A 27,042-nucleotide genomic window follows, 5' to 3' on the forward strand; every position below is an offset into this window, starting at 1 on the left:
ATATTTGGACTGTGATTGTGTATCCCGCCTCTCATCCGAAGACAGCTGGGATAGGCTCCAGCACCCTCGCGACCCTCATGAGGATAAGCGGTAGAAAATGAATGAATGAAATGAAATCAGCAACACACCTCAAAAGTACAAGAGGGTGTTTCTATAGAGCACTTTGAGCTGTGTGAGAAATTTCAAGTCATGGTTTAATAAGCGCATCTTTGTGTGGTGTATTCGTCCGTAAAATAATAGCACCGGCAACACGGTACGTGTGCATGTTTTGACAGATTTTCAGCCTTTTGTGTGCAGTGGCGTAGAAGTAGAAGAGTCAGCTTGCACAAACACATTACTAAGTAAAATAACATACAACGCTTTCAAATGATTCATTATAAATACAACAATGTAAATTCGGATATTTGTCCTCTACTTTGTTGAAGAGTGAGAGCATGCATTACAGAATAAGATAAACACAAGAATGTAAATAAATTAAAAAAAAGCCTTTATAACCCGGCCAGGTATGAAGTAGGAAATTCCGGTACGGTTGTTAAGCAATGTACTGTACTCAATAATTATTGCACAGCAGCAGTATCAACAATGACTACCAGGTGGGTATCCTTGGTAAACTACGATGTGATAAAAGTATGTCAAGCTTCCAACGTACGAACGAGTGGAAACCATGATGATGTTATGATTGATGGACACAATCACGGCAAAGGGTGCCAGGAAAGAAGAATATTTGGGCACTTAGCGAGGAATGTGTTACCTGGAGAACATCTGACCGCGTGGGAGAACAAGAAAACGCTCGGAGAAAGTTTATTTAAAAAAAAAAACAAAAACAAATATGAGGTAAAAATGTGTTAAGAATGTTGTTTTTTTCAGTCATTGTTTGGGTTTCTGCTTCAGTCTTTGGTACCAATCAGGAGCTTCTCTTTTGGTCTGCAAGTGAAACAAAAGAAGGAAACCGGAATGAAGTAGCTGGACTGGTTGGATGTATAAACTACTTATTTTCTTTGATATAAAACTTCAACAATGTAAGATGAAGTGCTGTGTGTGTGTTTGTGGATGATTGACATTTTTAAAAAATGTTTAATTTGTAAAGCAGGATTGTCCAAAGTGTGGCCCAGGGACCATTTTAGCACCATACGTCATTTTTTAATGACCTTTGGCATGCAGTATATCAAATCAGATTCAAATAATATAATATTAAATAATATAACATCATTGATGGTCGAGTGGTTAGCGTGCAAACCTCACAGCTAGGAGGCCAGGGTTCAATTCCACTCTTGGCCATCTCTGTGTGGAGTTTGCATGTTTTCCGGGTACTCCGGTTTCCTCCCACATTCCAAAAACATGCTAGGTTAATTTGCGACTCCAAATTGTCCATAGGTATGAATGTGAGTGTGAATGGTTGTTTGTCTATATGTGCCCTGTGATTGGCTGGCCACCAGGCCAGGGTGTACCCCGCCTCTCGCCCAAAGACAGCTGGGATAGGCTCCAGCATACGCCCGCGATCCCAATGAGGATAAGCGGCATAGAAAATGGACGGATGTATAAATATACATTTGCATACATTTACAGTTAACTACTTTTTCACTTTTGGCATTTCCCTGTTTAGGGTCACCAAACTGTGGGTCAATCGCATGAATGCTTTCTACCAGGTATGTCCTATTCTTGATGCCCCCCCCCCCGCCTAAGCGTGGGGGGGCATGTACCATGACACCACAGAATTATTATTAAGACATATCATTAGGTATGGAATATGTTTCCTCTGCTATCAATAAGCCTTGAACATGTTTTGTTCAAAGCAAAGGAAACATATTCCATTCCCAACCGTGACAAAACATATTAGTGTAATATCTAACAATACGTATATCTGATTTTAGGAAGTTTTCTTCAGCTTTGAACGAGGCATGCTGAAGGCTTGTTGGTAGCAGAGGGGAAAATATTCCATTCCTAACAGTGATAAAACATGTTAGTGTGATATATAACAATATATCTGATGTTATCAACATGTCTTGGTCAAAGCAGAGGGAATATATCCCATTCCTAAAAGACCAAGCTAATATATTGACATGCATTCGATTGGTTTTCAGCATCTCCAAGGGCCCGCCATCGTTCAATTTTTCAGTATGCAGCCCTCGTCGGTAAAAGTCGTGGCAAAGCACCACTATTGTGTCGGAAGTCTTAAGTTTTATGAGTGTTGCTCAAATGAAACCCAACTGACAAAAGAGTCGCTAACGTCTACCCTGCCAACCTGGCGTGTTCCCTCGTCTGACTCACGTTGGGTGTTGGCCTGGTTTTGACACTTACAAACACGGTAGGTTTTGGCTTGTCGGGCGACTCGTCTTGGAGCGTCTTGGAGCGTCGGTTGCTGGAGCCGGAGCTCCTCGTATCTCCTTTGATCGTCGGCAATGGGCTCAAAGCGTTTTCCTGTTTGGAGCGCATGTTGAGGAGGACCTGCTTCATCATGGCAAACTCCTGCAGTGTCACACATAGGGGGGGGGGGGGGGTGCCAGATGTTAGCATGTTTCGTGAAGATTATGTATATAATGACGTGTGTCCAGAAGCAGCGGGCCGGGTGAAGCTCTTGAGGGCGACCGCCCCCCCCGTCCCCCGAGGCTCAACAAGCTTCAAGGGGTCTTGCTGGGGTAGAATGCAGCAGGGCCATTTCACTGTTCTATTTATCACCCCTGAGGACATGAGCCCTGGCATGTCACACACACGCGTAAACGTGCGCACACACACACACACACACACACACACACACATACAAACTGCGGTGGCATCTCAAACAGCCAGGCTCAGGAACAGCTGTCTATGACAGGGCACATACTTCATACAGCAAACGGCAGGCAAGCAAGCAGAGGAGAGGGGGAGGGGGGGCGGCCTGTTCCCACGTGCACGCACACACACACACACACACACACATCATCTTGAAGGAATTGTTGCAACACAGTGAGAGAACTCGTCTGGTGTGAAAAGCCTGAAGGTTTGTTTTAAAAGCGACTCCCGTGGACGAGGAGAGAAGAGGCAAACAGGCACGACTGGCTCATTCGGGGCTTTGTTGTTTCTTCTTGTCGTTTACCGACTGAGCCTTTTATGCAAATTGAATCAGGCGAAACACAACAACGGGGAAAACATTGAATAATTCACATTATGACAGAAGAAGAAAAGGGGTCCTAAAATGTACCTCGCGATGGTTAAGGAGGCGCTCCAGATCGGCGGCCATGTTGTTCTTCACTTGCAGCAGAGCCGTTCGCTCCTTCGTCAGAGAGCTGGTGACACACACACACACAGGGCCGTGAAATGTTAATAGATCTGATAAGATCCACGGTGATTAATTGGTGACTAAGAGTGACATAAAATAAGCTACTATGTTGAGTTTATCGGTGTTGTTTCAGGGTGCAGTCAAGTCAGGATCTGCACAGAAAAAAAATAGTTGCAAGGAACTATGCGTCACCATCATTTGGAGGTAGTGACTTCGCTGTGATTCAACACAGGACATGAATGGACTATGACCCAGCGTGATTAAACTTAAAACTCAAACTTAATTCATAATTAATTTGGAATAAAAGAAAACTTTACGGAATTTGTTTTGGAGACGCAACGTAAAAGTAGAGCATTAAAAAGAAATGACGCCATGGTTAACGGAGCGTTGTGACATTCCACCAGCTGACTGGCGGTCATCTACTTTTCCTTATGCAAGCAACTGTCCCTTCTTCCTGTAGCCAGGGTGCTTGTGGGTAGTGGAGTGTATACACTATTGTATGGCCAATAACGGCTAGCACGTAGCACAAGTGTCATACTTCATTCATTCATTTTCTACCGCTTATCCTCACGAGGGTCGCAGGGGGGGGGGTGCTGGAGCCTATTCCAGCTGTCTCTGGGCGAGAGGCGGGGTACACAATCACAGTCCAAATATTACAAGAAGAACATGTAGTATGAAGATTCATTCATTTTCTACTGCTTAGCCTCAAGAGGGTTGCGGGGTGCTGGAGCCTATCCCAGCTGTCTTCGGGCGAGAGGTGGGGTACACAATCACAGTCCAAATATTACAAGAAGAACATGTAGTATGAAGATTCATTCATTTTCTACTGCTTAGCCTCAAGAGGGTTGCGGGGAGTGCTGGGGCCTATCCCAGCTGTCTTCGGGCGAGAGGCGGGGTACACAATCACAGTCCAAATATTACAAGAAGAACATGTAGTATGAAGATTCATTCATTTTCTACCGCTTAGCCTCAAGAGGGCTGCGGGGTACACCCTGGGCTGGTGGCCGGCCAATCACAGGGCACATATAGACAAACAACCATTCACACTCACATTCATACCTATGGACAATTTGGAGTCGCTAATTAACCCAAGTTGAAATATTAAATAAGTTGCCATAAAGTTGTAATATATAAATATATAAAACAACTACTCAGCTAGCATTAAAGTGCTGCATTCTGACCACTCAGGATACTGCAAATTCAGCTACTGCCATCTTGTGGAGTTGATAAAAAAGTACATGAGGAGGTTGCCTACAGCCACGACTGCTCATGCCAACAATTTCTCAACAGGCGCTAATTAGAGACGCAGACGGTTAAACACCCACCGATTACAGAAGACTGAACATGATTGCACAGAAGCGTTAATTGGAACATGCATTGTTCCAGGCATTGAACAGGCGTTGTTGTACATAGTTACACCCCTAAATCCCACACAGACAAAAAATTACAACCGTGTCAAGGCGACCGTGGAAGGACAAAAAGAGATAAATGACTTAAGGGTGGGGAAAATGGCCGACTGCCAATGAAAGTAATTTACACAAAGTGGAACACAAAGATTTAAAGAGACTGTTTGCAACCGGCTCAAAATGGCGTTTTCCCCCCACCAAAATAACTATAAACACTCTAAAGTCTTGATTTTTCACAATTGCAAAGAATAAGAATAAGACATCTACACTTTCACACCGCCAGCACGGTTCCTGTGTGGGTGTGTCCCCAATCGACACGCCGCACGGCGGAAGTTAGCGCCCTGGAGGCAGCCGCGTAACCGTTGCAAACAGTCCATTTAACCTAATTGCTTCAAATTATTGAGGCGTTAATTCGTAGTGGGAAGTGGTTGTGTGTACCTGACATTGTCCTCCAGCGAAGCGATGCGTTGCTTCAGGGTGTCGATCTGCCCGTCCTTGTGTCTCACCGTCTCGATCAGGTAGCTGTAGGGCTGCTGCGCCTGCTCCAGAAGTTGGTTGGCTGCCATCAGCTGGATGGAGGTAAACATACGCAGAAACAATGGTCAACAATGGTCGACAATGATCAACAATGGTCAACAATGGTCAACAATGGCTATCAGGTTCGCACTTTTGTGTATGACTTTTTTAAATGGCTGAGCTAGCTAGGGCATGGGTGTCCAAAGTGTGGCCTGGGGGCAATTTTTATTAAACCATAGCACCTTCTGAAAATATAATTTAACATGAAAACTAAAAAAAACAGCAAAACTGGAAAAACAGTGGTCATTGTACAAGAATAAAGTCAAAATGCTAACAGAACAATGTAATCTGGCTCTGGTGTCTTATATCTGATTTTAGGAATTAAATAGTTTCCTTCTGCTTTGAACAAGGCATGCTGATAGCTTGTTAGCTTGATAGCAGGAGCCTGTGCTGGAGCCTATCCCAGCTGTCTTCGGTGCAAGAGGCGGGGTACACGCTGGACTGGTGGCCAGCCAATCACAGGGCACATATAGACAAACAACCATTCACACTCACATTCATACCTATGGACAATTTGGAGTCGCTAATTAACCTAGCATGTTTTTGGAATGTGGGAGGAAACCGGAGTACCCGGAGAAAACCCACGCATGCACGGGGAGAACATGCAAACTCCACACAGAGATGGCCGAGGGTGGAATTGAACTCGGGTCTCCTAGCTGTGTGGCGTGCGCGCTAACCACTCGACCATTGTGCAGCCCTAGAGGAACTTGCCATGCAATATTTTGCTGAATTATTTTAATTGTTTTAATGATATAAAAATATTATAATTTAGTAATATAAATAATCAGCCAATCACAGGGCAAACAACCATTCACACTCATTCGCCAATTAACCTAGCATGATTTTGGAATGTGGGATGAAGGGGGGGATCGAACCCGGGACTCCTAGTTGTGAGGTCTGCGCGCTAACCACACTTCTGCCGTGCAGCCTAGCGTTTAAAATATACGTTTTCATAAATGTTTCAAGTAATATTATGAGAAACTTTAAAATATACATTTTCATAAATATTTCAACGCTAGGCGGAACGACGGTCGAGTGGTTAGCGCGCAGACCTCACAGCTAGGGTTCGATTCCACCCTCTGCCAATTTGAATTAGCACCAGCGGCACGGTGGTCGAGTGGTTAGTGCGCAGACCTCACATTCCACATTCCACCCTCGGCCATCTCTGTGTGGAGTTTGCATGTTCTCCCCGTGCATGCGTGGGCTTTCTCCGGGTACTCCGGTTTCCTCCCACATTCCAAAAACATGCTAGGTTAATTAGCGACTCCAAATTGTCCATAGGTATGAATGTGAGTGTGAATGGTTGTTTGTCTATATGTGCTCTGATTGGCTGGCCACCAGTCCAGGGTGTACGCCGCCTCTCGCCCGAAGACAGCTGGGATAGGCTCCAGCACCCCCGCGACCCTTGAAAATGAATGAATGAATGAATTATGAGAAACAAACAAAACAAAATAAAGTTGTAATTTTTGAAAAATTCTATCATAGAAAATAATATTAATATTGTGGAAGTAAAGTCAAAATATGGAGGGAATGAAGTCATAATATTAAAAGCCAGAGTAACATCTTAAAGATGTTTTGCCAGTTCACAACGAGTCAGCTCCAGTCTGTGGGGATGGTGCAAGATCTACATGATTTCTCCTCTAAGGTAGAGACACGGCCTCAGACCAAAATGGTTTAATTTTCGTGAAAAACGACGGTTGTTAGTGGAGCGAGGCCTGTGCCTCTTGACAGTCATTTGGGTGGACTTACTCTTACTTACTTATAAGCAAAACGACTCGATATTTTATGTAGGGGAGGGGTCGTATTTCCCAACCTTGACGTAGTGTACATGGCGTCTTCTACATTTCTGTCCTCAAAAGACTGCCGCTCGACCCGAAGAGCTTCAGCCCGTCTGTGTTGAGACATGTGCCTGATCATTGGCTTTTTGGATCACGCACCGTTCCTTCAGACTAGAGCTGTCCTATCTAGTTGTGAGCATGAAGCGGTGAAGTCTTCTCGGATGGGAGCCAAAAACGTCTTCTTAGACAACATGAACAGTCTCGTTGCGATGGATTCAATGACCCGGATGAATGAATGAGAAGATGCTGGGGTAGGTGATATCTCATTGAAGTTGTCTTTTGTCGCCTTGTGGCAGGAAAGAGCAGATTAGGATGCTTCGCTGCGTGAAGTGGAGATGCAGAGACTTTTGAGTCAGTGCCCCGGCTTGTTAAGTTCAATTGCTATCTGGTCTAAAATCTTAGAAGGGAGGGGGGGGACGGATAAAGTTTGCTCGCTGTTATACATTAAACCACTTTTACAACCCCAGAAGAGGGCGAGCAGAAGCGGGTGGGAGGGTGAGACAAAGTGGGTTGGAGGTTGAGGACAATAGTAAAGTTAGTCAGGGCGCCTGTGTGGGTGGTGAAGTGGTTAACATGCTTGGCTTTTTCCTGTGAAGAAACGGCAATATTTCAACCTTTCTTTTCATACCCAGTGAATCATAAGGTATTCCTGACGAATGGTGTAAGCTTGACAGGTGAATGGCTGGTTTATTTAGCCACAAGTGGGCCCCGCCTCGCTTACTCTCGACCAAAATCTACACTCTTGAGTGCTTTTAAAAGCAGAAATAAATGAAACACAAAAAGATTCTCTGGGGGGGCACGCAAGGGGTTGTCGTTTTAGCGATTTCAAATTGTAAACATGTGACTTTGCTTGCTCACGCCGCAATTAAAAGTCTTCGCCGGGCACATGTACAGACACACACAACACAAGCCGAGAGAGAGGATAAGACCGGCATGCTCACGCTTTTTGGCCGTGCTTTCCGTCTGAGTCAACAATTGTGACAGACAGGTACTACGGCTCCGACTTCTCACACTTTTGTCACATAAGCTGTGTTGTGTTTTTGCTCCGTAAATGCCAGGGGTCTCAAACACGTGGCCCGTGGGCCAAATGTGGCACGCAGGACATTAATTTGAGGCCCCCCGCCTTGATATGAAAGTTTAATGTTAGTGCGGCCCACACAAGTTTGATATGGATGCTGTATGGTATCATGTACCCAGAAAAAATTATTACATTTGATTAATGTTCATGTTAAATGTTAAATAACTGTTAATCCTCCCTATCCGTGTGGAAGTGGTAAGTTTTTAGGTTATTTAAGTTTAAAAGAAATAACTTGAAGGCTACCGTTTAGGTCGCTTGCTCTCTAGTTTGCGAGTTAGCATGTGTCTCAAGACCCTGCAGTTGCGCAATATGTTGTAAATAAAAAAAGTATAAATGTGACTATAGTCGTGTTTTGTCATGTCTACAGGGCTCTAATAATGCTTTGTTCATTTTAAATCTGGAAAAAATAATTTGTCTACCCACCAACTATATGTGGTTTCTTAAGTTTTTATTATTTGCCGTTTTTTTTATTATTATTATATTTATTTATTTATTACTTATTGATTTTCTTTATTCTTGATTTGTTTATTTATTTTTCATCTTATTTTGTGTAGAAAAATAAAATAAGATATTTGAGAACAGTGGAATGTTTTATCAGAGCTTTTCTTGTAGAAAATTGGAACCAAAGCGAAGTTTTTTTTATTTTTTTGTTTTTAATAAATGCGTTTTTTTGGGGGGGGGGAACCTGATGCGGCCCAGTCTCACTCAGACCCGAGCTCCAGTGGCCCCCCCAAGTAAATTGAGTTTGAGACCCCTGGTCTATGCCATTGCCCGACACAAACTTGACATTATCGTGACAAGAGACGGACGGAGATTACAGGGCGCAAGATTAACTCCGAGTTTGGCGATTGGACGTGCTCTTACCGTTGAGCTCGCGACAATGGCGCCGCCCGGATGGCATGAGAGGTAAACGAGTGGCGTCATGAGAGAGAGAAGCCGGCTTTGAGATAATAACTGTTATGCCATCAAAACACTTGTAGTAAATCCTTCTGTCTCTCGTAAAAACAGTGGAACATCTGAGCTGCTTGGGTGGGTGGGTGGTTGTCGGGGGGAGGGTGGTTGTGCAAGATTAGCAATGATGGGATAGCAAGTGCACGGTCGTTTGCAGGTGCCGACACGCAGGGATGAAAGTTCCAAACAACCACGCGTCCCGTAATGCTCGTGTCCTGGTGCCATTGCGCACCGTGGCGCCTCCATTTGTGTGTTGATACCTCGTCAGAGATCTGGCCTGTTTGGGACTGGTGTCTCTCCAAATCTCTTCTCAGCGATGTGTTCTGCCTCTCCAGCTGCAGCACCCTGCGGGCCAGGTGAACACTACACACACACACACACACACATATAAAGAAAATTCCAAAACACTGCAAGTTACCACTAGTGTTACTTCAATATTTCCCTGGTGGGTTACGTAACCATGAGAGATGAGATCAATATGAGGTTCTGAGCTGCTTGTGTTGACTCCCAGACTATAAAAACACAATACAGAACACACGCATGCAATGCAAGCCGCAACAGAGTGAGTATAGTACCCCACTGCAGGGTTGGGAGGCGGGGCCTGTGCGCACATGATAGCAGTATATCACAGTGCAAGAGGTCTTTTGGACAATTTGACAATGATAGGAGTAAAAGGCTGGAGGAATTTGTGTCGGTATGAAGGCTGTCATCCACCCGGGCGGGTTTAATGCTATTGCAAACACTAGTAGTGTTGAGGAAGAACTTTTGTCAGCTAACACAAAGGAGCCACTCACAAGGCTTTTTAATAAAGTGAGAAATGACTGCAAAATAAATATGCAACGTTTGTGTGTACATTCCTCACACTTCAGCGAGTCTTCTCACGGGACAGTATACTATAGAAATGTACAGCTTGTATAGGAGTATAGATTTAGCGTCAACACTGCCATTATTGTCTAAATAGCTGGCGTAAGACGAGTGAGTACACCTCACGGTGAACATGTTCAAATACCGGGGGTGTAAAGGTGCACAGGGTTTGGTACGGTACACAATTCCCACGTGGAGCACATTCATTAGAAAGGGACAGGAAGTGATTTTTGCATCATGTATTTACACGGCAATCAAAGATTAAGATTAAGATGTACACGAAGCCACCAAAGGCCTTATTTCATGTACCTGCGTTGTTGTTGTGACTCAGACAAATAAAAGTATTTTTGTCAAGCCCTATACTTTGAAATTGTAGTTTTCTAACAAGTATATATACATCTATGCTATACGATAAATAAATATAATGATATATAAATATCGTCAAGCTGCACGGTGGTCGAGTGGTTAGCGCACAGACCTCACAGCATGGAGAACTGAGTTCAATTCCACTCTCGGCCATCTCTGTGTGGAGTTTGCATGTTCTCCCCGTGCATGCGTGGGTTTTCTCCAGGTACTCCGGTTTCCTCCCACATTCCAAAAACATGATCGGTTAATTGGCAAATGAGTGTGAATGGTTGTTTGCCCTGTGATTGGCTGATTATTCATATTACTATATTATAATATTTTTATATTATTAAAATAATTAAAATTATTCAGCAAAATATTGCATGGCAAGTTCCTCCAGGGCTGCACGATGGTCAAGTCGTGAGCGCGCACGCCACACAGCAAGGAGACCCGAGTTCAATTCCACCCTCGGCCATCTTTGTGTGGAGTTTGCATGTTCTCCCTGTGCATGCGTGGGTTTTCTCCAGATACTCCGGTTTCATCCCACATTCCAAAAACATGATCGGTTAATTGGCGAATGAGTGTGAATGGTTGTTTGCCCTGTGATTGGCTGATTATTCATATTACTATATTATAATATTTTTATATTATTAAAATAATTAAAATAATTCAGCAAAATATTGCATGGCAAGTTCCTCCAGGGCTGCACGATGGTCAAGTCGTGAGCGCGCACGCCACACAGCAAGGAGACCCGAGTTCAATTCCACCCTCGGCCATCTTTGTGTGGAGTTTGCATGTTCTCCCCGTGCATGCGTGGGTTTCCTACCACATGCTAGCTTCATTAGCTTCGACTCCAAATTGTCCATAGGTATGAATGTGAGTGTGAATGGTTGTTTGTCTATATGTGCCCTGTGATTGGCTGGCCAACAGTCCAGGGTGTACCCCGCCTCTTGCCTGAAGACAACTGGGATAGGCTCCAGCAAACCCCCGCGACTCTCGTGAGGATAAGCGGCAGAAAATGAATGAATTAATAAATATCGTCTTGTTCTTGCGAACCCAAAGCTATACAGCTGTACAAGCTGTACACTGACTACTCTAAGATGTATCAAAGTTGACTTCCTCCCGTATTGTCCCTTGAGAAGATGTACTATAATGACTATTATGAAACATAGTAGTTATTTTCAAGCCATGCTTAAATTTGCTTTGCAGTAACTGCAATGGTATATCGATCTATTGTATGTATTATTTTTGCATACTGTTGGCCGTAACAAAAAGGAACATGTTCCGACACTGTAATGTATGCAGCCTTGAGACTAACATGTTTTATGTATGAACTTGATCTTGAAAAGCGTTCTTTTGAACTTTCCTCCCCCTCCCAGCAACGGGATGCTGGAATACAATGAATACAAATGCAATACAGTGGAACCTGTGAAGTCAAAAGCCCCTAAGGTTGTACAATTCAGAATTCCCCTAAAATTCTGGGGCGGAAATATGCCTCTGAAGTTGCACAAAACGTCTGAGTTGAAGACCTTTGCAAATCTCACGACACTTCTGTAGCGTGTGACACTTATTCCAAGAGAAGACCCAACCTCAACAAGGAGGACAAAGTTCCACTGTAGTAGCAATGTGTAAGTTATTGTTTTCTCCGTGCTGACATTTTCTGCAGTGCGCGGAGTGCATCACAGTCTGTACCTCTGCTGAAGTCTCCTTTTAGCTGTGGTCGGAACGTTGGCTCCGTAGCCATATGAGAATAGAACCCTCTCTGCTTCCTCCTCGTTCTCAACTGGACAGACAAAATCAAATTCAACGTGCGTGTCATCCATCTGTGATTGTGTGGCGTGACAACGATTTGTACGACAATACGAGAGAGGAGGCCTCACTTTCAGCGGCCTGCACGGTGACCTGGTCCAGCTCCTGCTCCAGCTTTTCGTACGACTCCAGCCGAGACGCCTGCTCAGCATTCTGAGCGCGCAGCTCCGCCACTCGCTTCTCTGATGACGTCTGTAGCCTGTAAAACTCCTGGGTGAGGAGCTGTGATAATGTAGGAGGAGGATAAACAACATAAACATATCCATGAAACATGTTCATCGACAATGAATGATGTTACAGTAACTTATGTCAATACAACTTGTTGATGAGCACCAAACATGAGAAAAAAAATCTCTTTTTTTGCTTTAAAGCAAAGTCGCTTAACCTGCAGCGCTTGCAATTACCAGCAGGCTTTGCTACACGTCCTTCAATTCGCCTGCAGCTGTTTCAACTATCCATCAGTTAGCTTCATGTTTGATCATGTTATTTTTCATTCAGCTAATAAGCTAACCCAGCATGATGTTGCTGTAGAGATGTGATTGACATGTTAGCACTGTCGCTCATTCGTGTCACTATATGTATAGTCGAGATCCAATATTGATATTGGGCCGAAAAAAAGCATTTCAAATCTGCGGTATTACACTACCGCTGAAAAGTTTGGGATCACTTGCAAATTTCTTTGTTTTTCAAAGAAAAAAAAAAAGTATTTCACAAACATTTTTCATCCATTTTACAAACAATTAAAATGAATCAGATGATTTTCAAAGAAGAATCTACATTTTTACATAGAGGCCTACTATCAACAACTGTCAGTCCTCTGCATCAATCTCCTGATATGGCTGCTAATCCAAGTTCATCATTTTATAAGGCTAATAGATGATCAGAAAAGCCATCTAAAAACTAAAACTAAAATCTCTTACCATGCTGTTAAATACTCCCTTCAGAGAGCAGCACAAACTGGGTCTAACAAGGACACAAAAACGCTGCACAAATATCTGAGAGTGTGTAGTTTAAGGACGTCACCTGGCAGCTGCACTAAATATTAGCCGTCAAACACCAGTGTCAGTATCAACAGTGAAGCGGTGACTTCAGGATGCTGGACTTCATAGCAGGACTGCCAAGAAAAAGTCATATCTCAGACTGGCCCAATAAAATTTCCAAGTGATCCCAAACTTTTGAGCGGTAGTGTATATATCTCCTATACAAGCCATGGATTCCAGACTCCGCCCCAGCACATCCAACCTGCAGCGAGGATATGTGATCACATGTAAAAAAAAAAAAAAAACTGGGAATGTTTAATATGATGAACCTCATTGTGCATATGAAGCGGTATCGTATGGGTAATTTATAATAAATGGGTTTTTCCTCCAAACTCCACCATAGAAAATACACTGCAACGTCAGTATCGTATTGCAAACGTTGTATCGGGACACCCCTAATAAATCGCATTTATTACGTTGGACAAGTGTAGAGTTAAAGTTATAGCTCATTAGCATTAAAGCTACATACACATAACGGAAAAGCGCTTTCCAATTGACTAAATTCTGCATCAATGCTATATTTCGGGCAATCCACCATTAAAGGTACAACATGGGACATTTAATCTTAAGCATGGGGCGGCACGGCGGACGAGTGGTTAGCGCGCAGACCTCACGGCTAGGAGACCAGGGTTCAATTCCACCCTCGGCCATCTCTGTGTGGAGTTTGCATGTTCTCCCCGTGCATGCGTGGGTTTTCTCCGGTTTCCTCCCACATTCCAAAAACATGCTAGGTTAATTAGCGACTCCAAATTGTCCATAGGTATGAATGTGAGTGTGAATGGTTGTTTGTCTATATGTCTATACCCCCGCGACCCTCGTGAGGAAAAGCAGCAGAAAATGAATGAATGAATGAATCTTAAGCATACACGGCTCACATAAACTGCAATACAAAAAAACTTTGTAACTTTGTCATTCACCACCAGCAAAACATTTACACACACATTGACAGTTTTTGTCTGTAAGTCTCCCGTCAAGCTCAGCTAACAAGCGGTAATCATGTGCCAGAAGTGAACACCTCTTACTACTACAACTTAATTAGTTTTCCTTGAGAACGGCGCTTTGACAGAAGAAGGATGAGGCTTTAGGGGCCGTATGATGACTCCCAAACAAAACACACAAAAAAAAAAAACTGTTGAAAAAGTGTTGAAAAGTCTCTCCCCGATGACGGAGGCCCGCTGACAGGCTGGCTGAAAACACAGCCGTGCGTCGAAGAGAAAGAATAACTTGGAGACAAAAATAAAGCCGCTCATGTATGCAATGTTATTGTTATTAGTGTTGTGGTGCATTAACGCCATTGTACCCGGTGAGCCATGTTGTATGTGTTGTGTTAGCGCGCTAACCAGGTGCAATTCCCAATTCCGAGGTGAAAGGTGAAAGTGGTGCCCGATCGCGACCAAAACACTGCATTCTCCACCGCGGGGATTGCGGGCAGAGGCCAGGCTTGATCGCCTTGTGACGTAACGTTAAGAGTTTTTTTTGGATATTTTTTCCATCGGGCGGTTGGAGTACCTCCAGTTTTTTCTGCTGTTTCTCACACTCCACCTGGCACTGGGCCAGGGCCTTGTCGGTTTCCTCCTTCAGCATCTGAGCGCGCTCGGCTTCAAAGGAGTGAAGCTTGGCCTGGTTGGACAACTCGGCGACGCGGCTGTCGGTGCCGAGCTGGAGCTGGCGATACCTGGACGAATAAGAAGGGAACAGGTGTTGATGACTCACCGAAACAACGTTTCGATTTCCATATAGCTCCACTTGAAATGCTGACCTGATGGGTGCTCTACACACATCAACAATTGACATGCATGATGTTGTTACAATAGGCCAGGTGTGTCCAAGGTGCAGCGTGGGGCCTTTTCATGCATGTGGCTGTTCATTTATTGCCTCACCGCACATTCTTTTTTATATACTGTATGCATACATTTGCAAACACTGAGTGTTTACAACAGTTCAAGACATATAGAGCGCATATTTATACATGTGCAAAGGTTATAAAACACGGACCGGTAACGAAAGGAAGGGCAGGTTGTGTGATGTTGGGAGATTTGTCACAGAATGGGCTGTTTACTGACTTAAAAGACTATTCTGAGAGGGGGAAAAAAAAAAGACTTAGTAGTCATGTAGTTGTGCGAGATTGGAGAGTCAAAATAAAAAAAAATGCACTTATATGTGTATTATAATTTTTAAAAAGGCTACATTAAAATAATAAAAATAGAACTCAACGAAACAAAAATACTAATTGAAAAATTTGGAAATAATATCACAATCTACACATTCTAAAAATAGAATTTAACACTAAAAAAAGCAATAACAAAAATGGAAATATCGGCAGAGTAATTCAAACCATTAAGAGAAAAAAATAAATAAAGTCATGATATTCATTCATTCATTCATTCATTTTGTACCACTCATCCTCATAAGGGTCACGGGGATGCTGGAGCCTATCCCACTTGCCTTTGAGCGAGAGACAGGGTACACCCTGGACTGGTTGCCAGCCAATCACAGGGCAGTCATGATATTATGAGAAGAAAATTGACAATAATAAAGTTGAAATAGTTGGGAAAAAAAAGCAGCAGAAACGGGAAAAAAGCTGTAATTTATGAGAATTGTCAAAATTTTAAGAGACAGAATATGCATTCCAATGAGAGAAAAAGTCAGAATTTGACAAGAGAAAAACAAAGTCATTTTATACAGTTAGAATTGAAGTATTTTAGATTTTTTTTTAAATTAAAATAAGTAGTTATACTACATAAGAGCAGTAAAGCAACAATATAAGAGAAACAAACCAAACAAAATAAAGTTATAATTTTTGGTAAATTATCTTGGGGAGAAAAATTTGTAATGTTGTGGGAATAAAGTCTAAATATTATGGAAATAAAGTCATAATATTGCAAGAAATATCCAAAAAGAAAGTTGAAATGAGAAAATTAAAAATCGTGAAAAAAAAAACCACAGCCACAGAAGTGACTCATTTAACAACAAAAACTTTGTTTATCCAGTTTCTGAATATTTTTGTAAATGTTATATCTAATAGCCGTGTATTTTAATTTTAAAGAAACAAAAACTAAACATAAAAAACCCTTAGAAGTCATTCAAAACAAACACTGTTAGTGTTTTGTCAGTTAGCAGACTACTCCCTGGTTCATGGCGGATGACAAAGAGTTGTTAAGAAGTATTTATCCGTCTACTAGCATAGACACAATAATTGAATGTCATGCGGTGAGATATTTGTCATGAAAACTGTCAGGGAGGTGTAGTCACCCGGTGTTCTTTTAAAACGAGCAACTTGCACAGTGTCACCCAACAGGACGGCCGACTATTTCTTCAGAGCGACGACCGCCCAAAGCGATGCTTGGCCTCGTTTGATGTTCTGTGATTGCGTTTGGCAGCCTGCACCAGGAATTGCTCACTTAATGAGAGATGCTGGAAACAAAGAGGCAAAACGCTGGGAGTCTCAAATATCACCGATGTGTACAAGTCAAAAAAGTGGTGCAAGCTTGCACACGAAAACCTCAATCATTTACGTTCCCTTTAACACATTCACCGCCAAAGACGTATTTATGCGGTTTTATTTATACGTTATTATGACGCAAGTAAAAGCCATAAAAAAAGGCAACAAGGTGGCAGAAGCGAATGTGATTGTCTTGCAAGTGTAGTGTACGGAAGGCTACGCATTGTAGGGATGATTTAACGCATGCAGATAGTTCAAAATGTTTACATATTTTAGCTGTGACAAAAGCAAAAAAAAAATTGTGTCCAAGTGAGCGTTGTGCTTGAAATGTATCTTTTCCAAAAAGCTGTTTTTTGTTGGCAACTAAAATTGTCCTGAAACTTACCTACAGTACACTCAAAAATTTGGGATCACTTGCAAATTTCTTTGTTTTCCAAAGAAAAACACATTTTTATCCATTTCACAAACAATTAAAATGAATCATTTTTGCATAGAGGCCTACCATCAACAACTGTCAGTCCTCTGCATCAATCTCCTGGTATGGCTGCTAATCCAAGTTCATCATTTTATAAGGCTAATAGATTATTAGAAAAGCCATCAAAAAATCTAAAAACTAAAACTAAAACCTCTTACCATGCTGTTAACTACTTCCTTCAGAGAGCAGCACAAACTGGGTCTAACAAGGACACAAAAACGATGCACGACTGTGCAAGAAGACAAATATCAATCATCAAATACAACTTTTCCGATTGTTCCTGTTGGAAGTAAGGGTAATTGACTTCATCCGTTCCAGGGTCAAACTGTCACCAGAATACACATTATTGACTGCATTCTTAAAAGAGAACACTTGTCTGTGCCTTTCAGGCAGAATAAGTGGGATATTGTAGTGACGACATATCATTCAAAGTATAAAATACTTAAACTACCGCTCAAAACTTTGGGATCACTTACAAATGTCTTTGTTTACCAAAGAAAAACACATTTTCATGCATTTTACAAACATTTTTTTCATTTCACAAACATTTTATCCATTTCCCAAACAATTAAAATGAATCAGATGATTTTCAAAGAAGGATGTACATTTTTGCATAGAGGCCTACTATCAACAACTGTCAGTCCTCTGCATCAATCTCCTGGTATGGCTGCTAATCCATGTTCATCATTTTATAAGGCTAATAGATTATTAGAAAAGCCATCTAAAAATCTAAAAACTAAAACTAAAACCTCTTACCATGCTGTTAACTACTTCCTTCAGAGAGCAGCACAAACTAGGTCTAACAAGGACACAAAAACGACGCACGACTGTGCAAGAAGACAAATATCAATCATCAAATACAACTTTTCCGATTGTTCCTGTTGGAAGTAAGGGTAATAAAACCAAAATAAAGTAAAACTACTCACATACTCTCTACTACTCTTTTTTCGTGGTTAGTTGCTTAGTTAGTATGATTCCTTTTTTATAAATTGAATATTTTCATAGTTGGGAGTTTAGAAAACTTGTTTACGACCTTCTAAATATGGTTTCTAACATCAGTAGAGTAGGGGGTATCACACATTTGTTGACACAAAAATGTCTAGGACTGAGCACTGGGACTGAGGTCTACCAATGGTCTACCACCCTAGAATTATCCCCAAAACAAACCAGATGAGCTAAATCCAAACCAAGCATAAACGGCTAAACGCTTTCATAAGTGGCATGTTCTATGGTTATCATCGCACTTTAACTTGACAGGGTTGTTTTACGATGCAGTGAGGAAATAACAGAGCAGGTCTTTAGTGGCAGGCCTAAAAGTGCAAGCAGGACATGAGAGACGTGCGCTTGCTTCCTCGGGCTGTAGAGGTTGCTTTGGACAATATTAATAACTCTCGATTACAGCTGACCTGATAGGATTTCATCATCCATCCAGCGCTCGGCTGAGCTGTGCAGGCACGACGTGACAGACAAGTGCACATGGCTGGACGTTTTATGTCCTCCTTTATTGATGGAGGAATGACTTAATGCGAGTGTCGTGTTATTCCTTCATCCCTTTCAAAGAACTGTTTCTTTTCTGGTATGTACTCTGACCTGACTGGGAGAATCCCTGATTTTCCGAAAGACGGGGTCAGAAGACAAAAAAAAAAAAAACAAAAAAAAGCAGGCAACTGTAATAAAGCGTCCGCCCACGCCACTGTCGTCTGACGCCATTTCAAGCTCGTCCGCCTCATTCTTGGCCCCCAAAATAGGGCCTATACGTGGGGTTAGGGGTTAAAGGCTTGCGGCTAGCATCTGTCGTTGCTGGCTTGCGATGCGCGGCGGGAATGTGATCGCTCAAAGAGAGAGTGCAAGGGAGAGTGAGGCAGCATGTGTGTGTGTGTGTGTGTGTGTGTGGATGGAAAGTAAGACCAACAGCTGGTGGTTTGGATCTGGAGAAATGACAAGCATGCAGTAGTGCCCTGGAGATAGGGACACTTCTGCTTCTGCTGCTGTGTGTGTATGTGTGTGTATATGTGTATCTTTTACAGTCTCCTTTATGTGCTATATTTAAAATAAAAAATAGAAAAATTATATTTGATATTTACAGTATTCCTAGGGAATGTATGAGAGCACCTGAAGTGGACACTGGGCTTCTCTGAGGAGTCAGAAATGAATCAAGCATACATGAACATGAATCAACCACCAAAACAAATGTTCAAGAATGCAAATACAGTACAACTACAATACAGCATATACTGTAGTTTGACATCCTAATCCACAAAATAACAATGAGATTTCCTATTTTTCTGTTTTTATGTAAAACTGGAAGCGTGAAAATATTTTAGCATAACAGAAAAAAAAATTGGTATGTTATTCTGTTGGGGTTGTGGGTCTTCTCCGGGTTTACTCCGGTTTCCTCCCGCACTCCAAAAAAACATGCTAGGTTAATTAGCGACTCCAAATTGCCCATAGGTATAAATGTGAGTGTGAATGGTTGTTTGTCTATATGTGCCCTGTGATTGACTGGCCACCAGTCCAGGGTGTACCCCGCCTCTCGCACGAAGACAGCTGGGATAGGCTCCAGCAAAATGGATGAATGAATGAATCTTCGTACTACATATTCTTCTTGTAATATTTGGACTTTGTTCCCATAATATTTCCTTAATATGTAACATTCCCAAAGCTACTGTAATTCTAGATTTAGTTGGTTTATCATTACAACTTTATGGCAACTTCTTTAATATTTCAACTTAGGTTAATCAGCGACTCCAAATTGTCCATAGGTATGAATGTGAGTGTGAATGGTTGTTTGTCTATATGTGCCCTGTTATTGGCTGGCCACCAGTCCAGGGTGTACGCTAGTGGCCCCGCCTCTATATAAATACAAATAAATAAAATAAATTTAAAAAAAAGTATGCCTACTAAAAGCATGAACTTTCATAGCACTGAAGGACAACTACTGTGACATATACAATGATACATACCATTTTACATAAAATTACTGTATTTACGAAGATTTTTTTTTTCATTTTTTTCCCCATTGTAAATTTTTTTTCCCCCAAATCTAGATCTTTATCATATAGTGTGTGTTTATACATAAAATTGAGGTAAAGTGACTGGAATGAAATGGAGACAGACAAAATGGAACACTAATTTAAAGTTGAAAAATTAACTAAATCACAAAAATCCCCTCTGCGGCTTCAAATAAAACTATGAGGCTGATTAGTTGACATTTTACAGTCCAATTCATCTCGTTTCACCTGCACTATTATCTTTCTCCCGGGAGGAGAGCAGGTTTGACTTTACAGCAACCCCCCAGCCCTTGAACGTCATGACTTCCAGGTAAACCTCTGACTCCCAACAATTCATGTGATCGTCAGTGTGCAGACGGTAAATCAAAAAGCCCGAGCGTGTTTGCTAATGATAGGCTGCTGATGAGCTGGCACCATGCAGGTAACATGCATGTGTAAAAGCCTCCCTCGTAGCGATGTGCTGTATACATATTTACAATGTTGTCGTGAGGCCTGCTTAACTAAATCACACAATAAGCCGACGCTTGACGTGGCTTGAATGTGAAATGCGATGCGGAAAGGCGGTGGAGGGGGAGAGTAAAAAAAAAAAATGCACATACGAGCTTTGATGTGTGTGTTGTTTTTTTTTTTTTTTGACAGTTTAAGAGTCGTCCTCGGGCAAATGCTGTAAAAGTCATCACCGGTTGTTGAAGCGACCTGCTTCCTGACTTTAACCTGCCAGTGTGAGATGATTTGCTGATGTTTGCTGAAATGCTACATGTTACACAACAAATGCTACACCTGCACTTCATGCAATGCACAGACGTCCAAACCTGTCCCAGCGATGGCCGCCTGTCCATCCATGTACTTGTAGATATGCTAACAAGTCACTGTATATGCTCTTAAATTTCACTCTTACGAGGTGTTAAAGTGAACAAATAAACTGAGGCTAAGCGGTAGAAAATGAATGACTCTTCATACTACATGTTCTTCTTATAATATTTTGACATTGTTCCCATAGTATTTCTTTAATATTTAACATTCCCAAAGCTACTACAATATTTCAACTTGGGTAAATTGGCGACTCCAAATTGTCCATAGGTATGAATGTGAGTGTGAATGGTTGTTTGTCTATATGTGCCCTGTGTTTGGCTGGCCTCTCGCCCCAAGACAACTGGGATAGGCCCCAGCACCCCCTGCAACCCTCGTGATAAGCGGTAGAAAATGAATGAATCTTCATACTACATGTTCTTCTTATAATATTTTGACTTTGCTCCCATAGTATTTCTTTAATATTTAACATTCCCAAAGCTACTGTAATTCTAGATTTAGTTGGTTTATCATTATATTACAACTTTATGGCAACTTTTTTAATATTTCAACTTAGGTTAATTGGCGACTCCAAATTGTCCATAGGTATGAATGTGAGTGTGAATGGTTGTTTGTCTATATGTGCCCTGTGTTTGGCTGGCTACCAGTCCAGGGTGTACCCCGCCTCTCGCCCCAAGACAACTGGGATAGGCCCCAGCACCCCCTGCAACCCTCGTGATAAGCGGTAGAAAATGAATGAATCTTCATACTACATGTTCTTCTTATAATATTTTGACTTTGCTCCCATAGTATTTCTTTAATATTTAACATTCCCAAAGCTACTGTAATTCTAGATTTAGTTGGTTTATCATTATATTACAACTTTATGGCAACTCTCGCCCGAAGACAGCTGGGATAGGCTCCAGCACCCACCGCGACCCTCGTGAGGATAAGCGGTAGAAAATGAATTAATGAATATTTGAGGTGTGTAGTTGTGAGCCATGATAGTTGGTCCCGCTGCCCTTTTTCCCCCACTTTTGTTGTTGTTGTTGCTAGTTTTCTTGCTTAATTGTGTGTTTAAAATACAGCGAGGACTGCAAATGGCTCCTGGGCTGCGGTTTGGACACCCCAGGGATAGTGTAATCCATTTTCAAATGTATGCAGTTGATAACCTCCATCAAGTTTCATTAACACGGGGCCAGTAGGCGAGATAATCACATGGTATCACAGGAACAAAAACATTCTTTGTCTTACTAATTGCAACGTAGAAACATAAAGGTGATTATTATAGTATATTAAAATTATTACACCACACCTCCATGTCTATTAAACATGCAATTGACACCACGGTACTGGATCGGATGAGATGTTCAGGTGTATGGAGTAGACCTAAGCAGTCATATGGAAGGAGGCGTTTAAGCTTACTGTTCCAGCAGTTGGTCGTATCGTGACTTAGTGTCTCTCTCGGCGGTGACCGCTCGCTCCTTCTCCAGCACCGCATTGTCTCTGGCCTCGCGCAGGTTTCTGCTCGATGAAGAGAAACCCGGTTATTACTGACCCCCTTGGAGACCGTTACGGTGCTCACAAGAAGTAAAAAGGCAGAAAAAGGGAAGGACCTGTTCTCTCTTTCATACATCTCCTTGGACGTTCTCTGCAGGTGGTCGATTTCCTGACCGGTTTTCATTCTGATGTTCTCCAGCTCGTCTCTTAACTTCCTCTCGTACTCTGACTTATAGTGATCCCTGCAATGGAATAACAATGTCTTTTTTTTACCTTCTCATGTACATTTAGACACGTTGTTGTCCAACCTAGACGCTACGTATTTCTCATAGGCGTCCTCCCGGGCCTTCTTGGTGTCCTCCAGATGTACCTGTGCCGCAAAACACCAGCAGAGATGGAGAACCTGTTAGATGCGGCGCGGCTCGATTACATAAGCGTAGATGACTGTAAGCACCTGCATGCGCTCCAAGCGGTCCTCCTCGTGCGCACAGCGAACGCTCAGCTCCATGTTCTGCCTGTGTAGGTACTCCTTGTCCTTCTGCAGCAGCGTCACAGACTGTCGCAACGTCACCACCTGCAGGTCAGAAATGGTACGGCACGGACATGAAATCACGGTATCAAATGAGCTGTGGTGTATTTTGGGTGAAGCACCTCTTTGCTGAGGGTCTCTCGCTCCCTGCCCAGGGCTGCGTGACCCAAGTCAAGGGTCTCGAATCTTCTCTTCGCCTCCTTTAGCTCTGCTTCCAAGCTGTCACGCTCTCTGATCGCCACGAACACCACATAAGCAGATATGTACATTTAAACACAATACTTACTTAATTTAACCTACTGATTCATCTAAATACTTCAATATTTTAAATATGGGAGTCGGCACCAAATATTACATTTTTATGTGTAGTTTTTTTGGAGAATGTGCACAGAAAATCGGAATAAAGAAGTTAAAATTCTGGTTTTGACGACTTTTAAAGTCTCACTTTTTCAGCTTGTTCATGTTCACGGAAAGAAAAAAATATCCCAATTGTAAGTCATAATTGGGACACAAAAAGTCGAAATTAGGAGACAAAAGTCATAATTATGTAACAATTATGAATTTCATTCATTCATTCATTTTCTACCGCTTATCCTCATTATGGTCGCGGGGATTGCTGGAGCCTATCCCAGCTGTCTTCGGGCGAGAGGCGGGGTACACACTGGACTGGTGGCCAGCCAATCACAGGGCGCATATAGACAAACAACCATTCACACTCACATTCATACCTATGGACAATTTGGAGTCGCTAATTAACCTAGCATGTTTTTGGAATGTGGGAGGAAACCGGAGTATAGCATAGAAAGCATAGAAAAGTTATCTACAATACGGTTTTTACCACTATTAGAGCCCTCTAGACAAACACTAACACCCCTATAGTCAGCTTTACACTTGCATTACATGAAAACTTACACATTATTCAGTCATTCATTTTCTACCGCTTATCCTCACGAGGGTTGCGGGGGTGCTGGAGCCTATCCCAGCTGTCTTCAGGCGAGAGGCGGGGTACACCCTGGACTGGTGGCCAGCCAATCACAGGGCACATATAGACAAACAACCATTCACACTCACATTCATACCTATGGATAATTTGGAGTCGCTAATTAACATAGCATGTTTTTGGAATGTGGGAGGAAACCGGAGTACAATTATGACATAAAAAGTCAAAATTCTGAGATATGATATGAGATAAAAAGTCAAAATGACATCATAGCTATGAAATTTTATCTCATTATTTCATAATTATGATTTTTTTTATCCTTTTGCTCACCGTTTGATGTTGGGGTAGTTTTCTCGACGGTAGTCCCCGTCTTGGATGAGCTGCTTGGTGTCGGCCAGTTCCAGCGTCAGCCTCTGGCTCCGCAGCTCCAGCTCGGTCCGGAGACGGCGCTCCTCCTCGTAGCTCTGTAGACACACACACACAAAGTACACAGTACACACCCATCAAAGTATACCCCGTATGTTGTTACTGCAAATTCAGTTGATTTAAAACAGAACTCTATCTATCTTTCAACTTCTAAATTATTTATTGATACATTTTTGAAAAACCTTAATAGACAGAGGGCAAGATAGCGAGTATACGTACACTGTATGTGTAGGCTAATTGTGTACCTCCATCAGTGCCTTCATCTGGGCCCGCTGTGTGTCCACATCTTCGCTTAGTGTGTCTTTCTTCACACTGAGCTCAGCCAGCTGAGCCTTCAAGGGAGTCACCGCCTCGTAGAAACGCACCTGTGCATGGAACAAAAAGGTCCGAAGTAAGGATCGGCCGGCCGATACGTGTGTGGGTTCGCCGATGTATTCGCCGCAGTGGGATGTGCGTCCCACTGTGGAGGAGCAGTCATCGATCATCGATGCTAGATAAAACTTAAACAGAAACTTTAAAGTTGATAATGCCGTATAAAAGTGTTTTAAGCAAGCTGAATCCTACTGTGTTCAGTGTTTACATTTAAATAAATATTTGTTTAAACTTGAGACCTGTAATATTTGTTAGCATTGTCATTTTTTCATGTAAATTGAGGCAGCAAAAGCAGTATCGGCCACAAATATCGTCCCAAGCAAAATTGGCCATTGGATAAGTGTGATGGAAAAAAATCGGTATCGGCCCGAAAAAAAACCATATTGGTCGATCCCCAGTCCAAAGTATGAAAAAGGATTATGAGAAATGGGGCAGCACGGTGGTCGAGTGGTTAGCGCGCAGACCTCACAGCTAGGAGACCAGTGTTCAATTCCACTCTCGGCCATCTCTGTGTGGAGTTTGCATGTTCTCCCCGTGCATGCGTGGGTTTTCTCCGGGTACTCCGGTTTCCTCCCACATTCCAAAAACATGCTAGGTTAATTAGCGACTCCAAATTGTCCATAGGTATGAATGTGAGTGTGAATGGTTGTTTGTCTATATGTGCCCTGTGATTGGCTGGCCACCAGTCCAGGGTGTACCCCGCCTCTCGCTTGAAGACAGCTGGGATAGGCTCCAGCACCCCCTGCGACCCTCGTGAGGCTAAGCGGTAAAAATGAATGAATCTTCATACTACATGTTCTTCTTATAATATTTTGACTTTGTTCCCATAGTATTTCTTTAATATTTAACATTCCCAAAGCTACTGTAAGTCTAGATTTAGTTGGTTTATCATTATATTACAACTTTATGGCAACTTTGCCCGAAGACAACTGGGATAGGCTCCAGCACCCTCTGCGACCCTCGTGAGGATAAGCGGTAGAAAATGAATGAATGAATATTTGAGGAGTGTAGTTGTCAGCCATGATAATGGGTCCCGCTGCACTTTTTTCCCCACTTTTGTTGTTGTTGTTGTTGTTGCTAGTTTTCTTGCTTAATTGTGTGTTTAAAATACAGCGAGGACTGCAAATGGCTGCCGGGCTGCGGTTTAGACACCCCAGGGAGAGTGTAATCCATTTTCAGATTTTCAGTGAGGAAAAAGCGGTAGAAAATGAATGAATGAATGATTACGAGAAATGGTGAATAGCGGCACTCACCGCTACAAATTCCTGAATGGTCATGGTTTCTTCGGGAAGGTCACGAAGCTCCTGGTAGCGTTCGTGGGAGATGTCCACATCCCTGAGTGACCGCCGAAGCTCTCCGGCCTTCTCTCGCATCTGTCGATTAGCCTCTTCCAGCTGCTGCTGCCGGAGCAGAATAGTGTCCACTTCCTGTTTGCGCACGGCCTGCTGCTTCCTGTAAAACAGGGATCCTTATTTGAGCTTCATGTGGCGATACGGCGATGCGGCACAGTGTTCTCACCGGTTTTCCTCCTGAGCAAGTTTCAAATGAGTGTCCAGTCTCAGCGTCAACACTTGTTTCTGATGGAGAGCATCATTCAGCTTCTCCTCCAGCTCCTCCACCTGACACACAACATAGCATTACTGTAATATTCACTTTTTAATAATATATTCATGCTTAGAATTGTGGTGGTTGGAATAACTCAAGTATGTTCGATAATAAAGTCAGCTAAGATTAAAAAAAACTTGTAAATAATCGTTTTACCTGTTACTAATCCACGCTGATGACGTCATGAGTGTTTACTGTCATACAAAGCAATTACATAGATCCTTCGGGTCGGTACCTTCGACATGTAGTCCGCCTTCAGGTTGTCGATGGTGAGGTTCTTCTGGGAAAGTTCGATTTTTAGCAGCTGGACGTTCTGAAGCAGCTGCTTCCTCTCGATCAGCTGGCGGGTCAATTTCTGTGAGCTCATCCGCTGCTCGTCGGAGGAGGAGACGTCCTCGGCGGTGGGCACGGTGGTCTCCAGGCTGATGTCCTCCGACTCCAAGTCCAAGGAGCTGGAGATGTTCATCGCTGTCGACTTCTGCTTTTTCGGGGGCATTTTCGACGTTTTCCGGCCAAGCTCAACAAGTCTGCACCGTCTGTGTTAGCTAGCTAATGCTAACAAACAATGCGTTAACGGATAACTGTACATATATTACATAGCTCTGTTTGCTCAAAACAGCCTCCGAATGAGGGCTATTTTAACTTTATTTCAAATACGTCCTCTGAAATATTACAGAAATATCATAAACAGAAGCGACGTAAAGACTATGAGCTGTCAGAAACAAGCTGTTATTTTCAAGGGTCCCGCTCCAGTCGCCGCCCTCCAGCTAGTGTCGAAACGTCTACATGC

At 42.6% G+C, this 27,042-nt stretch overlaps 1 protein-coding gene across 1 annotated transcript; it reads right to left on the minus strand.

Annotated features, from left to right (window-relative positions):
- Positions 1-785: 785 nt before the first annotated feature.
- On the minus strand, positions 786-27,042 carry pibf1 (progesterone immunomodulatory binding factor 1). Its single transcript, XM_058058502.2, has 18 exons — positions 26,488-27,042; positions 26,166-26,266; positions 25,901-26,099; positions 24,521-24,640; positions 24,180-24,313; positions 23,032-23,140; positions 22,835-22,954; positions 22,689-22,750; positions 22,497-22,622; positions 22,306-22,404; positions 14,673-14,838; positions 12,195-12,345; positions 12,007-12,097; positions 9,366-9,468; positions 5,101-5,231; positions 3,179-3,263; positions 2,299-2,466; positions 786-924 (listed from the first exon to the last, which is right to left on the minus strand). Exons 1-18 carry the CDS (start codon positions 26,746-26,748, stop codon positions 868-870), a joined length of 2,283 nt encoding a protein of 760 aa, XP_057914485.2. The 5' UTR covers positions 26,749-27,042; the 3' UTR covers positions 786-867.

This window comes from Doryrhamphus excisus, linkage group LG20, assembly GCF_037039965.1.
Source record: "Doryrhamphus excisus strain RoL-2023G ecotype Guam linkage group LG20, RoL_Dexc_Guam_v1.1, whole genome shotgun sequence".
Lineage (NCBI taxonomy): Eukaryota > Metazoa > Chordata > Actinopteri > Syngnathiformes > Syngnathidae > Doryrhamphus > Doryrhamphus excisus.

Excerpts from the sequence above, each read along its gene's own strand:
- pibf1 (XM_058058502.2), bottom strand. The coding sequence starts at position 26,748 with ATGCCCCCGAAAAAGCAGAAGTCGACAGCGATGAACATCTCCAGCTCC. Across the intron at positions 14,839-22,305 it reads TACGACCAACTGCTGGAACA|GTATCGCCAGCTCCAGCTCG; the intron begins GTAAGCTTAAAC and ends TTATTCGTCCAG. Across the intron at positions 12,098-12,194 it reads CACCGTGCAGGCCGCTGAAA|TTGAGAACGAGGAGGAAGCA; the intron begins GTGAGGCCTCCT and ends TTGTCTGTCCAG.